Below are 14,780 nucleotides of genomic sequence, written 5' to 3'. Positions count from 1 at the left end.
ATAATTACATAATTGGTATCTGCACATAAATCCTATATTTTTCTGAAATGCTATTTAGGTCTCTAAATTCTTAATTAGATCACAAATGACCTTATTAAAATAGTACATAATATATGTCTTGATTTGATTATATGTTGATCCACCGAATTACTAGAAATAATTCTAACAATCTCCCACTTGGAGCAACATTTAAATTCCCGTATGACACATATTACCTTTATTGAGCTCAAAAAATTACTATTTCTTGAACATTCCAACAATCTCGTTCATAAACAAGTCAATATAGAACCATAGTGGCTTTCATCACATTTTTTCGTGGTTGAACCTTCTATGATCACATATATCAACAAATTCAATAACATAGATTAAAATATAGGTTGCAAGTTGCAACATGAAAATTACATGTTATGTGACCTGAACATGCCTATTTTCAATTGGTCCTCCTAATCCTCATGGAGATCGAATGTATAACTTCATCATTCAGAGTAAAACTGTAACAAAAAACTGTATTTTATTCTGCAGAATTTTCTTATTTTCAAATACAGAACATAAACTCCCACTACAACTATATATCATCAAATGATGTAACACCCATACGAGCAACATGCTCATGAAAGACCCTAGGTGGTAATGCTTTAGTAAATGGATCCGCAATCATGGAAGTTGTTCCAATGTGTTCCAAACTTAATTGGTTACTCTGAATTCTTTTTTTAACAACTAGGAACTTGATATCGATGTGTTTAGACTTGGACGAGCTCCTGTTGTTGTTGGAGTACATAACTGCTGACTTATTATCACAGAATATCTGAATTTCCACTCTATTTATAATATGCAGCCATGTGATAAAGTTTCGCAGCCATACTCCATGGTTTGATGCCTCGTAGCATGATATGAATTCTGCTTCCATTGTTGAAGCTGCTGTGGGTTTGTTTGACACTTTTCCAAGAAACAGCTCCCCCAGCTAACAGAAACACATATCCAGTCGTGGATCTACGACTATCTTGACATCCCGCAAAATCAGAGTCAGAATATCCTACGATCTCCAACTGATCTGATTTTCTATATGTGAGCATATGATGTTTGGTTCTTTGTAGATATCTTAAAACCCTTTTTGCTGCTTTCCAATGATCAATACCAGGGTTACTTAAGTACCTACCCAACATCCCAACTGAATATGCTATATCCGGTCGCGTACACACTTGAGCATACATGAGACTTCCAAATACAGAAGCATATGGAATCTCTTTCATTTGTTCCTTTTCAAACTCATTCTTTGGACACTGAGCGAGACTAAACTTATCTTCTTTGGCAACAGGGGTATTTCCTCCTTTACAGTCTTTCATTCCAAACCTTGAAAGAACTCTTTCGATATAGTTCTTCTGTGATAATCCAAGAACATCTCGAGAACGATCTCTATGTATTTGGATTCCCAATACAAAAGATGCAACTCCAAGATCTTTCATTTCAAATTTCTCTGAAAGGAAAGTCTTAGTAGCACGCAATAAACCTATATCGTTTGTAGCAAGTAATATGTCATCGACATACAATACCAGAAAAATATATTTACTCCCACTAAATTTATGGTACACACATTCATCAACAACATTTGTCTCAAAACCGAATGAGCAAATTATTGTGTGAAATTTATGGTACCATTGACGAGATGATTGTTTGGGTCCATAAATGGATTTCTTTAATTTGCATACCATTTTTTTCGGGTCACCGACCACAAAATTTTCTGGTTGCATCATACAAATAGTTTCATCAATGTCAGTATTAAGAAATGCTGTTTTAACATCCATTTGATGTAACTCAAGATCACAATGAGCCACTAATGCCATGATGATTCTAAAAGAGTCTTTCGATAATACTGGAGAGAAAGTCTCTTTATAATCGATGTCTTCTTTTTTAGTATAGCCTTTTGCGACAAGACGCGCTTTATACTTATCCACATTACCCTTTGAATCCCTTTTAGTCTTAAAAATCCATTTACAACCAATGGGTCTCACTCCTTCAGGTAATGTAACAAGTTCCCAAACGTTATTATCTAGCATAGATTTATATTCGTCTTTCATTGCATCTATCCACTTATCAGAGTTAGAGCTTCGTATTACCTGATGGAAGTTGATTGGATCATCTTCCAAAATTTCAATACTTACTTCATGCTCTTGGAGAAATACCATATAATCATCTGAAATTGCACATCTCTTTTCTCTTGTGGACCTTCTTAATGGAATTTTTATTTGAGGTTGTTGAGGTTGTTCTTCTTGAATAACCTCTTAAATTTGCTGCATAATGGGAAGTTCAAAGTTGTCAAGTTGTTCCTTATTTTCTATTTCGGTATTAACCATAGGAATTGTAACATATTCCTCTTCAAAGACAACTTTGTTAACTTTATCGCCCCTTGCAAATTCAACATCCTCAAAGAACTTAGCATTTCCCGTCTCAAAAATTGATTTTGTTGTGGGATCATAAAACTTATAACCCCTTGACCTTTCAGCATAACCGACAAAATAACAACTGATTGTCCTAGAGTCCAATTTCTTTTCATGTGGTCTGTATGCTCTAGCTTCTGCTGGATAACCCCAAATGTGGAAATGCTTTAAGACAGGTTTCTTACCTGTCCAAAGCTCATAAGGAGTTTTTGATGTTGCTTTTGTCGGTACTCTGTTGAGTATATATGCTGCAGTTTTTAATGCTTCTCCCCAGAGAGATTCTGGTAAGGTTGAATGACTAATCATACTTCTTACCATATCTTTAAGAGTCCTATTTCGTCTTTCAAATACACCATTCATGTTAGGACATCCAGGCATGGTGTATTGTGGGACGATACCGCATTCCTCTAGAAACTTAGCAAAAGCTCCTGGACGTTGTTCTCCTGATCCATCATAACGATCATAGTATTCACCACCACGATCGGATCTTACAGCCTTAATTCTTTTTCCTAGTTGATTCTCAACTTGGGCTTTATAGGCTTGGAAAACCTCCAGAGATTGAGACTTCTCATGTAATAGGTATAGATATTCATACGGGAATAGTCATCGATAAACGATATAAAATATTGTTGACCGTTCCAGGATGTTGTAGGGAAAGGCCCACAAATATCTGTATGTATTAACTCTAATACATCTGATGCCCGATATGCTTCTAACCTTTTGAAATTGGTTTGTTTTCCTTTAATACACTCAACACAAACTTCAAAATGAGATAATTGTGGAATGTCTAGAATTCCATCGGAAACTAAACGTTCTATCCGTTGTTTAGATATGTGTCCTAAACGTTTATGCCATAGATGCGCGGAATTCATATTAGTTAATTTACGTTTTGTACCTCTGGATTCTATTTGCAAGGTTTCATTTGGTAGGGTTATTGTATCAAGCATATAAAGATTATCTAAAACCGAAAGAGAACCAGTACCAATTAAATTTGAACCTTGAAAAAGACGAAATATTCTACATCCAAATGAACAAGAGTAGCCAAATTTGTCCAAAGCAGAAATAGAAACTAAATTACGTCGAAAAGACGGTACAACAAATGTGTCAACCAGGTCCAAACATAAACCAGAACTCAAAGATAATCTAAATGTGCAGATAGCCTCTACTGGAACTGATTTGCCATTGCCAACATAGATAAACTTTTCATCTTCATTTGGCTTCCGGCAACGGAGACATCCCTGCATAGACATACTTATATGAGTGGTCGCTCCTGAATCTATCCACCAAGTATGTTTAGGTACCGAAGTTAAATTAACTTCTGAACAAACCAAACTGAGAAGCGTACCTTTCTTTGCACGCAAAGCATGATACTCAGTACAATTCTTCTTCATATGACCAATCTTCTTACAGAAGAAACATGAAGAAGCTTTCACCTGTTTATTATGCGGTCGTTTTTGCCGAGTTTCTGCAGCTTCTTTTCCTCTTGGTCTTTTCTTGCCCTTATCCTTAGAAGATGAGGCAAAATAAGCGCTTTCTGTCTTCTCATGCTTCATTCTTTCTTCTTCTTGTACACAATGTGAAATGAGCTCATTCAGAGACCATTTCTCCTTTTGGCAGTTATAATTGACCCGAAATTGACTGTATTGTGTAGGAAGAGATATCAAAACTAAATGCACGAGTAAGTCATCCGACAACTCTAGCTTATATGCCTTTAGTTTGGAAGCAATGTCAGACATTTCCATAATGTACTCACGCACATTTCCTTTACCTTTGTACCTCATAGAAATCAACTTTGCCAACATAGTACTTGTCTCTGATTTTTCATTCTTGGCAAAACGTTCCTCAATGGCATCCAGAAATGCCTTGGCATTTGTCCCCTCAGTAATAGAGCCCCTGAAAATTTCTGGAATAGCTCTTTTCATGATCATGAGACACATCCTGTTGGATCGATCCCACTTCTCAAATTTATGCTTCTCCTCTTTGGAACTCTCATCCGAAAGAGGAGCGGATGCATCCGACCGAAGTGCCAAGTCAAGATCCATACAACCGAGAACAATCTGAACGTTCTCTTTCCAAACTTTGAAATTTGTTCCCGTCAGGGATCGAGTTGACTGTAGCATTGATCGAAGTAGCTAATTGATCAGCTGAGTCCATAAAAAAATAAAAGATTAGCTCACATATGAATTATTTAATAAGCCATCGAACACTATAAAATAATGAAAGCCCTAAAAAAATTGAGATATTTATCACAACATTGATAATCTATCTTTGGATAGAAGTTATCAACTTGTTAGTAATATCTCACCATTCTTAAATAAATATGACTATCATTCATACAAGAAAATTAGTCCTCCTTTGGGTTGACTAATAATCTCTAAATATCCTTCGTATTTGTCACATTTATCACTGCATATTAATTCTGCCAAATAATTATCCATCTTTGGATTGATAATAATTCGCATGAATTGAATACATATTATTGTCTTAAAATTCTTCAAATACCAGATATAATCTTTTCACAAAAAAATATCTCACTTTGGTGGGACTATCAATGCGTAAGATTAATCCTACAAAGAAAATTAGACTAAATAACCATTATTCATTATTTTTAGACTTATCAAATAAATTTACCAAATAAACAAATCGATGAATACACCGACTGTATGAAACTCCAGTCCCAGAACATTTTCTTATAAAACAAGAAAATTTGATGGACTAAAATAGGTTTGGGCTTTCAATTATTAAGACTTTGGCCCAAAAAAATAAATTTATAAAAAAACAATAATAAAAATATAAGGATGCACGTGATGGACTTTCCATCACATTTTAACCAAGTTTCTTTATTCCCTTTCGAACATGCCTTTGCCGCAAGCCCCTTTTTTTTTTAAACAGAGGTTTTTATCAGTTTCCTTTTTTTTTTCTGATCTGTTTGATTTTGTTTTCAAAATCCAACCGTCGACCTCTGCTGTGGCTATTGGCTACCTTCGGTCCCATTTTCGAACCGTCGCCTTAGTTCGAGTTTTATTTTCCGGCGATCTCCGGTCATGCCAAAACTCGACTGAATCCGACAAGACATTGGGATTTTGAGGTTTGCTTTATCCTCCTTTTTTTTTTATTAAACGAATTAGAAGGAACTCAGATTAAAAAAACGGTTTAAGAAGGAACCATCGTGACCTTTCGAAAATACAAACAAAAAAATTGGTTCACTTTTACTTGAAAACGAACCATCGTCACTGAACAAACAGTTTTTTTTTTTTTTTCCGGTGAACATGAACACAATCGCTTCTTTGATTACATTCACCGATTGTTTATTTATTCAACCATTTACGGATCCTTATTTATTCAGTTCTAAACTTGTTTCCTTGTTTAAAGAACACACAAAAAAAAAAAAATTGCAGAGTTCCATAAACACTTATAACAGATCATAAATTCTTAACTGTAGAGGATTGTCCTCTCGTAACCTCACCGATTCGTCTCCGATTCGCTCGTGTGTGCTCAAGAACAGAAAAGAAAAGGAGACACCGGAGTTACGAGTTCGGTACCGAGCTCTAACGCTCGGTGCCTACGTCTCGGGAAGAGGGAACCGCTATTTGTTAGGTACAACCGCCGGAGAACCGATCTACCTCGGCACCGACACACGGAGACGAAAGATCGCCACCGCAAGAGAGAGAAACCAAAACCAAAACCAAAAATGCAAAGTCTGTGGGGAAAAGACGCAAACCCTAGGGCTTATTCTGCCCTTTACAAATTTTCCAAAATACCCCTCAAACCTTCTGCTTCGGTCCGAGGCTTCGAAAGCCTCCGATTCTCCCAGCGGGTTTTGACGAAGACCTGGCTTCTACATTAACGATCATACATTTTATGGCTCTGATACCAAATGATGAATTTTAAATGGTTTCATATAAAATTCATGTCTCATACGGAATTAAAATATGGATCATAAAATGTTGAAACGATAATAACATATATATATATATATATATATATCTATAGATATGATCGAAGACATACCTGACTCCATCTTTGTGATGGATACCGTAGTGTCTAAAAAATTTTCGGGAACGAGTCTTCTGGATTAACAAAGTGACAGAACAATAACTCTATAGAATATGGGGCACTATAGAATTTCTGTAAAACACAACGCTTTGTAATCCAAGGACCACAACCCTATTTATATAAAATAAACTTTCTGTAATTTCATTTCCACCCATAAAAGAAATGATAATTACATAATTGGTATTTGCACATAAATCCTATATTTTTCTGAAATGCTATTTAGGTCTCTAAATTCTTAATTAGATCACAAATGACCTTATTAAAATAGTACATAATATATGTCTTGATTTGATTATATGTTGATCCACCGAATTACTAGAAATAATTCTAACAACTGTCACTTTCGTTTTTCGTTTTTTTTTTATTTTCACAAAAAATTATTAATTTTTGACAAAAAAATATTGTTGAACTTTTTTTTCAATCGTCCGTGAATCCAATCAAAATAAATGTCGGGGCCACCATTGGTTTCGTTGAACTCGTCATGTCATCGGTAGAGAGGAATCGATGCTTTATATGTTTACGTGACAAAATGATTTATATGTTTACGTGACAAGTTCAACGAAGTCATGCCAAAGTTGGTCGTTAACATTTTGTCTGAATTTTTGGACGATTAGAAAATATAAAAATTTTACATAAAAAAATATATTTTTTGTCAAAAATTGATAATTGGTTATAAAATTCAAAACTAAATAATTTGGTATAAATCGTAGTTAAACTCGTAGAGTCCGATGATTTACATTAAATGGTAAAAGCTTAATCGATGATTTATATTATTTTATACATAGAGTCCGAAACCTAAAAACAAAATGAAACGGTCAAAATTTATAGGACTCGTACATGTATCTACGAAATGAGACACGTCCGAACAAGATCACGTGGTTTTCAACGGAGCTTTCAATTATGTCCCTGTCTTGTCTTAAAAAATCGAGCTTCTTTGTCCGTACGGTTAATGCAAATCATATCATATACACGTGTGTGTGCGTATTCACTAATTCTTGCCCATTTCGTGCTTGTCATCACTCACTCTATTTCCACACCGAAAAAATGCATTCTTTAACCCTAGTGGCAGTGGTAAACATGTTATTATACCAGATTCAAATCTAAATATGGGAAGGGATATTCATTCGTACTATTTCGATTCTTTGGAGATGTAAGTGTACGAAGTAATAACCAATTTTAGGACTCCTAATACACTGATACAATCCATCAACCACTTCCATATTTCTCTCAAGTCCAGGATTGCTATAGAAGTATTCGGGATTTAAATAATGACCAGCAGCATGCAATGGACGGTGAAGCTGACAATCCCATCTCTTATCGATGATTGCAATTACATCTTTGTATTTGCTTTCGTCATTGTTGAAAGACTTCTCAATGACTTCTTTTGCCTTGTCCATTGCTTCATAAATATAGGGCATTGCTGCTTTCTTTTCACTATCCACAAGTCGAAGCACTTGAACAAGTGGAGCCATTATCTTGAGAGTGTATTTCACATTACTCCAAAATGAAGGCATAATGACAATTTTTTCAGCTTCCTTTCCCTTTGCTTCTTTCGCCAACTTGTTTGTCCTCCACTCATTGGAGGTAAACATTCTTCTAAGATGATCTTTCTCCTGAAAAAGCCTTTCCAATGAAAGATAGGAAGTGGCAAAACGAGTGACAGCATGTCTTACCAATTCCCTCTTGTTCGTGAATTGACTCAACAAACTCAATGTACTGGAATGGTTGTAAATGAATCCAACCACAGATATGGCTCTTTTAATTGTGAGCTTGATCGAAGAAATTTTTCCAATGTCTTCAAGGATTAAATCCACGCAATGAGCGGCACAAGGAGACCAAAAGAGGTGTGACCTTTTTTCCTCTAACATCTTCCCCGCTAAGACGTAATTGCTTCCATTATCGGTTATCACTTGAACCACTTTATCTTCTCCAATCTCTTCAACAAGAGAATCCAACATCTCAAATAACTTTTGACCGGTCTTCACAAAACTAGATCCATCTATCGACTTCATAAACATTGTGCCAGCGGGAGAATTGACCAAGAAGTTAATCAAACATCTTTGTTTCCTATCCGTCCATGCATCCGACATAATAGAGCAACCATGTTTCTCCCACTGAATCTGATGTTGTTTCATCAATGATTTGGTATATTCAACCTCTTTGGTGAGTAATGGCACTCTTATTTGGTGGTAAGATGGAGCTGGAAGGTTAGGGCCGAAACGTCCAATAGCATGTAACATATCTTGAAAACTTTGCATCTTAATGCTATTGAATGGAATTCCAGCTTGATACCACCACCTTGCAATAGATTGGTGAACTCCACCAACAGAATCTTTGTCGCACACCTCTTTGATATTTTGTTGTCTCATCTTTTCTTTCTTGTTCCTTGAACTGGTTGCTTCGGGTCTTCTAACAAACAAATCCATATGACCTTTTTTGCTCCGTTTTACTTGTGGATTTTCTTCTTCATCAGATAATCCAAAACCCAAATCATCAAGATCAAGCTCCATTGGCTCGTTGGAACAAACCGTAGAACCAGTAACTCTCTTTCTCTTGTGAAGTTCCCACATCTCTTCACGTACTTCTTTCGGACATAATTCGCACATAGTAGTATTGCCTTTCTTTCCCATCAGATGCTCCTTTACTCTTGTAATACCTCCTTTCATAATTTTTCTACAAAACTTGCATACGAGAGTATTTGTATCATTTTCTTCTACAGCTTCAGCATATTTCCATCCAGGATCTTTTCTAGTTCTTTTAGGAGCAACATTTGTAGATGCAGATTGTGAAGATTGCCCGCCTTCGTTTGACATTATCACTGAAAAGTATTAAAATTATGAAAACACATAGATAAATTATGAAAACAAATATATACAATACATAATAATTCTGTATAATCAAAATTTGTATAATAACATGAATATAAATGTCTTAAAAAAAATAGGAACATGAACACGCCCCACGGTAGAAAATATTAGAAAATAAATATGAATACCCTATAGCCCATGCCGTATAAAACAAAAATAGAAAAATAGGAACATGAACATGATGCATACGATAACAGATGTCAGTGTAAGTGGTAGCAAGTGGCAGAAAGATTACATACAAAAATTATAATAGATAAACAATAGATGAGTGGAACATGACAAAGAACATGTCTCATGCTTTTATTCTCTATCTCACGGAAGATAAAGAGAGTTTGCCTCTCTCATCATCAACAAACAAAAAAAGAAAAGAAAAATAGAGATAAATCTCATCATCAACAAACAAAAAAAAATAGAAAAAGACAAATACCAACAGATCGATTCTCTCTCTGAGTCGTCTGCTTCTTCCTTATGTTCTCTCTCTCTGATCTTCAACTTCTGCAATCTTCTTTCTCTCTCTCTCAGTCGTCTGCTTCTCCCTTGTGTTCCTCTTTCTTTTTATTTCGAAAATCTCTCTTTTCAGATTTTGTTTCTCTTTCCTTCTTCAATTTTTTCTATTTCCAAAATCTTGAACTATTACCCACCGACGCTTCGATATCTCCCATTTTTTGTTTTCCTTTTTTTTTTTCTGGTCTTTACTTCCTTTTTAGTACGCAGTTCCGCCATGGCGGGGCTATGGCCGCCATAACCCACAATGGGAAACCCGATATGGCGCACGCAATGGCGAAAACGCCATACACGCCACGTTATACAAATACCATGGCGTCTACCTTGAAATCCGCCACGCCATCCCGCCATGGCGGGGCCATGGCCGCCATTTGACAACACTGTTTAGGAGTATAAAAAATGCATTTTTTTTTTCAAGATTTGGGGGTTTTAGGGAGAAACCAAGATATATTAAGGAAAGAGTAGAGAGAAATGGGGTGATGAAGGCCTCCGTCGATCTTGAGTGAAACTGGCTGGCCTTCTGCTGGTTGGATAAAAGACCGTCTCTCTTTGCCATGGCGAAGAAGAAATCAAACAAATCTCCAACGGCGAGGAAGAAATCGAGCAAATCCCCCCTTGTTTTCCCATCGGCTCCACCTCCGGAACAACTCTGTGTCGACCATCCCGCTCCATTACCGGCGATTGCAGCTCCTGGGTCGCTCTCTCTACCGCCGGCAGCCTCTCCGTCGGTGGTTATGGAGCAGCTCATGCCCCCTATTACCTCCACATTTCTTCCGTCGGATTCCCCCCCCCTTTCCATCTCCTTCGGGTCAAACTCCGTCTTCATCTATGGCCCCTGCTTCTCCACGCATCCAGGTGCCTCCCCTCTCCTCGGCTCCCTTAGCGGACCGTGTTATGCCTGCTGCTCCCCAAGCTCTTTCAGCCACAGTTTCCAGTGGCAACTCGAATCTGAAATTTCCTTGGGCAGATCGACTCCGGCAAGCTTCGCGGAATCTCTCCAGACTGGCCAAGCCGGTATTCTCGGCATAAGGTATCCCGCGAGTCCGAGTTCCCAGTTCGGTGTTCCAGGAAGCTTCAAAAGCCTGGGAAGGGTATATTATCGGACAGTTCTATGGAGTAGCCCCAAACACCTCTAAAATATTCCAATCCCTAAATCCAATCTGGGGTAGGAAGACACGTATCACAGTCCGTCGCATCAGCGATTCGGCATGTCTCTTTTTCATTCCGGACTTAGCCACAAGGGAATGGGCCCTCGAAATCGGTATTTGGCGAGTGGCGGATGTGATGTTCGCCCTTTCGGAGTGGACACCGACTTCTACCCTCCGCAAGCCTCTAAAATATTCCAATCCCTAAATCCAATCTGGGGTAGGAAGACACGTATCACAGTCCGTCGCATCAGCGATTCGGCATGTCTCTTTTTCATTCCGGACTTAGCCACAAGGGAATGGGCCCTCGAAATCGGTATTTGGCGAGTGGCGGATGTGATGTTCGCCCTTTCGGAGTGGACACCGACTTCTACCCTCCGCAAGCATGCTCTTACATCTGTTCCCATCTGGATTACTCTCCGGAATATCCCGCCGGAAATGTTCTCACTACAGGGTATCAGCTATATAGCGAGTGGACTTGGTGAACCTCTTCACACGGAGAGAATGCGTCTGGACCCTCTTCAGATCGGTGAAGCCCGTGTCAAAGTTGAAATCCAACTCGGAGAGACATTGAACTTGCCTCCTGCCGTTGAAGTGGAGGATGATGCCGGAGCAATCATCAAGGTCGATGTCAATTATGCCTGGCTACCCCCGCGTTGTATATCGTGCTCTGAATTTGGGCATAATCACCGTCACTGCCCTGCTAAAAGTCCTACTCAACCTCAGGTCCAGGTCAGCCCCGTTATACAACCATCTACCCCTAACTCTGAAAAGGTTATCATTCCGGTCACAGATTCTGTTGACACTCCTAAACCACCGGTTATTGTCCCACAACATTCTCAATCAAAACCTTCTCAACCTGTCACAAACACCTCCTTCTCCACGTCTAAATCCATCGATGTGGTCGAAATACCAAATAACCCTTCACCGACTCTTACTATAGTGTCTAGTGAACCCATTACCGATACAGGTACCCCTCTTCCGTTACCTTCGGTCCAGCCGCAAGCCACTTTACCTCAAAAATTTTGTTTTGACTCAGATGAAGAACTAGTGGCAGAAGCTCAACGAATCTTACGCGCTCGTTCTTCTGTTGCTGCTACAGCCCAAAAATCTCAGTACTCCCTTCGATCTTGTGTTAACAACGTCATTCTTGATCCTTCCGATTTCGCACTAGTTGGAAAAGCTCGCAAGGGTAGAGGAAACTTTTAGTTTTATGAAATGCTTTTGGTAACGAGAGCTCTAAATATTGTCTTTTCTCATGTTTCTTTTGGATTCGGTTATTATGACTCCTTGTACTTAGGGATTTATCTTACGGATTTTCCCTATTGTAAAAACATTTATATTTATAAGATTTACCGTTATCAAAAAAAAAAAAGAGAAATGGGGTGATGAATTGAGAGAGAGAGAGAGAGAGAGAGAGAGAGAGAGAGAGAGAGAGAGAGAGAGAGAGAGAGAGAGAGAGAGAGAGAGAGAGAGAGAGAGAGCCCTCCAATATGCATGATCTCATCATACGGATAACGTCAAACAAAATCCTCAACCAAATCAGAGGCTGAGCTCCCTTTCTTTATCTCGGAAACATTGAACTCCGTTTGCTGGTTTGTCCCCTCTCTCGAGTTTCAAACGCTGAGCGCAAATGTATATACAACCCTTTAGACCCACAAAAATCCCATGATATTTTTGTTGAGCCAAATAATCATTCTCGATGTGATGAAGCTCAGACACATCTTCCGGTCAATCTCCGACATGCTGAGCAAGTCCAAACGGTCACTGAAGATCACACTCGTGTACAAGGCCTTGATAATGAGCAAGAAGAAGAATGGTTCAGCCCATTGGTAGATATTGGGCTGAATCTACCGTTGGAAGATTGATGAATCAATGGAAGACAAAATGGAAAGAGAATCACAGATTATATCTTTCCATATACTAAGATATACTTTCTATATTTCTTCTCTTAGAATGTCACTTTATATTGCGTTGTATTCTTTCTGCAAAAACAGAGAATAATAAAATATTTTCCAGAAATATTCTTTCGATTCTCATTTGCTCTAGCGACCAATTCTCTTCTCCATTAAACTGATCCTTGAATTCTTTCAATTTTGGTGTTTAATCAATCTCAAGATCTTAAAGATGAAGCAAAATTAAGAACAAAAGGGGAAAAAAAACGTAGATGCCTTTATTAACACAAGGGGAAACACAGACGCATGCATGAACATGGCGAACAAAGGAAAACCAAGACTAGTGACTATACACATATCCCTTTGCTTCTATTTTTTTTATTACGCCTTAGACGAGACATGGGCATCTATTCATCGATCAAACATTTCCCAATATGCTAATATAAAACATCGTTCGTCGTTTTCGTTTTGATCGCAGCTTCTGGTTTGTCGCTGCAATAGTCGCAGTAGCATGTAACCGTGGCATAACCTTTCCAATCGCATCTTCCGCCTTTAGCTCCCTTGTCTTGTCGACATCTCATGTAACAAATGGTCGGATAGATTGCTGGAGCGCAAAACGCAAACCCAACATCGCCGCCGTACACTTTCAAGCACTCATCGTCGGCTTCTATCGTTGGCACTCCTGCATTATGTAAGTGTGTGTGTATATACATATAACATCCAGAGCATTTAAGGTAGTTTAACTGAAATTTACTACGATCTTGATCAGGGGAAATGAGTTTACTTACCAAGAACAGCCAGAAAGAGAGCGAAGAAGACAACGAAGATGGAAGCAGACTTGATTGCGTTGCCCATTTCTCTCTCTTTCTCTCCACTTTCGACCTGTGAGTTCATGTGCTATGGCTCGGTAGTATTTATACCAAAAATCCAAAAAAAAAAAAACATTTACTCTAAGTTAAATGTCACATTCATATCCAACCCGGTAGCACAACCGGTAAAACAGAAACACAAAACATTTGTCTCGCCCTGAGTTCGAATCTCAAGTTGGGGAGAAAACGTATAATTCAAATTACATGGCTGGCTTCCGACCCCGAGATTAGTCTGAATTCGGTCTAGGATACTCAGTTATATATAAAATAAAAAATAAAAACTGTCACATTCATTCAATGTAAAACATTTTCTTTTTTATTTTCACGATCAATTATTAATTTTTGATAAAAAAAAAAATTATTTAACTTTATTTTTTCTCCCCAATTTTTCGATCATCCATGTATTCAATAAAAAAAACGACTATCACGATAACGTGATTTCGTTGAATTTACCATGTCATCTATAGAAAGAAATCGAGGGATTTATATGTTTATATAAGTTCAACGAAGTCACGTCAACGTTGATCCGTTGATATTTTGACTGAATTTTCAGATGATCAGGAAATAAATGTCAAATATTTTTTATATAAAAATTAATAATTGATTATAAAATTCAAAAACAAAATAATTTGGTATATAACTCATAGTTCTTTGGGATTTTTACGATTTATGTGCATCAATCTATGCTCATAAAAATTTATGGGGTAGGTTGAAGATATGATCTAAAGGACTCGAAGAAGGTGGGGGCCCACTTTGTAGTGATTTGGATTCGATTTCTTTTGAATTTCGAGACCTTTGTCGACCCACCTAACGTTTCCCCAGAATAATTAACAAACATTATTTGATTTTTTTAGTAGTGGATACAAATATTCATAGATATCACCAATGTATTTTGCAAAAAAAAAAAAAGAGAATGGGTTGATTTTCGTGGAAATTTTCTCTATGTTTTACTTGTTAATTTTAATAATACCGTGTTTATGAATATACAGAAAATACATCATGAATGCAA

The 14,780-nt window shown here is 37.6% G+C and overlaps 2 protein-coding genes across 2 annotated transcripts; both read right to left on the bottom strand.

Moving 5' to 3' along the window:
* Positions 1 to 7,591: 7,591 nt before the first annotated feature.
* On the bottom strand, positions 7,592 to 10,688 carry LOC104804899. The gene is made up of 2 exons (XM_010529263.1): positions 10,403 to 10,688; positions 7,592 to 9,309 (listed from the first exon to the last, which is right to left on the bottom strand). The coding sequence occupies exons 1-2, from the start codon at positions 10,686 to 10,688 to the stop codon at positions 7,592 to 7,594; spliced, it is 2,004 nt and encodes a 667-aa protein (XP_010527565.1).
* A 2,473-nt stretch (positions 10,689 to 13,161) lies between these two features.
* Positions 13,162 to 13,765, bottom strand: LOC109116252 (defensin-like protein 195). The gene is made up of 2 exons (XM_019201398.1): positions 13,691 to 13,765; positions 13,162 to 13,584 (listed from the first exon to the last, which is right to left on the bottom strand). The coding sequence occupies exons 1-2, from the start codon at positions 13,755 to 13,757 to the stop codon at positions 13,340 to 13,342; spliced, it is 312 nt and encodes a 103-aa protein (XP_019056943.1). The 5' UTR covers positions 13,758 to 13,765; the 3' UTR covers positions 13,162 to 13,339.
* Between the last annotated feature and the right edge of the window lie 1,015 nt (positions 13,766 to 14,780).

Source organism: Tarenaya hassleriana, unplaced genomic scaffold, assembly GCF_000463585.1.
Source record: "Tarenaya hassleriana unplaced genomic scaffold, ASM46358v1 Cleome10, whole genome shotgun sequence".
Taxonomy (NCBI): Eukaryota; Viridiplantae; Streptophyta; class Magnoliopsida; order Brassicales; family Cleomaceae; genus Tarenaya; species Tarenaya hassleriana.
The sequence above is the reverse complement of the archived record's forward strand: the minus strand, read 5'-3'. Positions and strand labels throughout refer to the sequence as shown.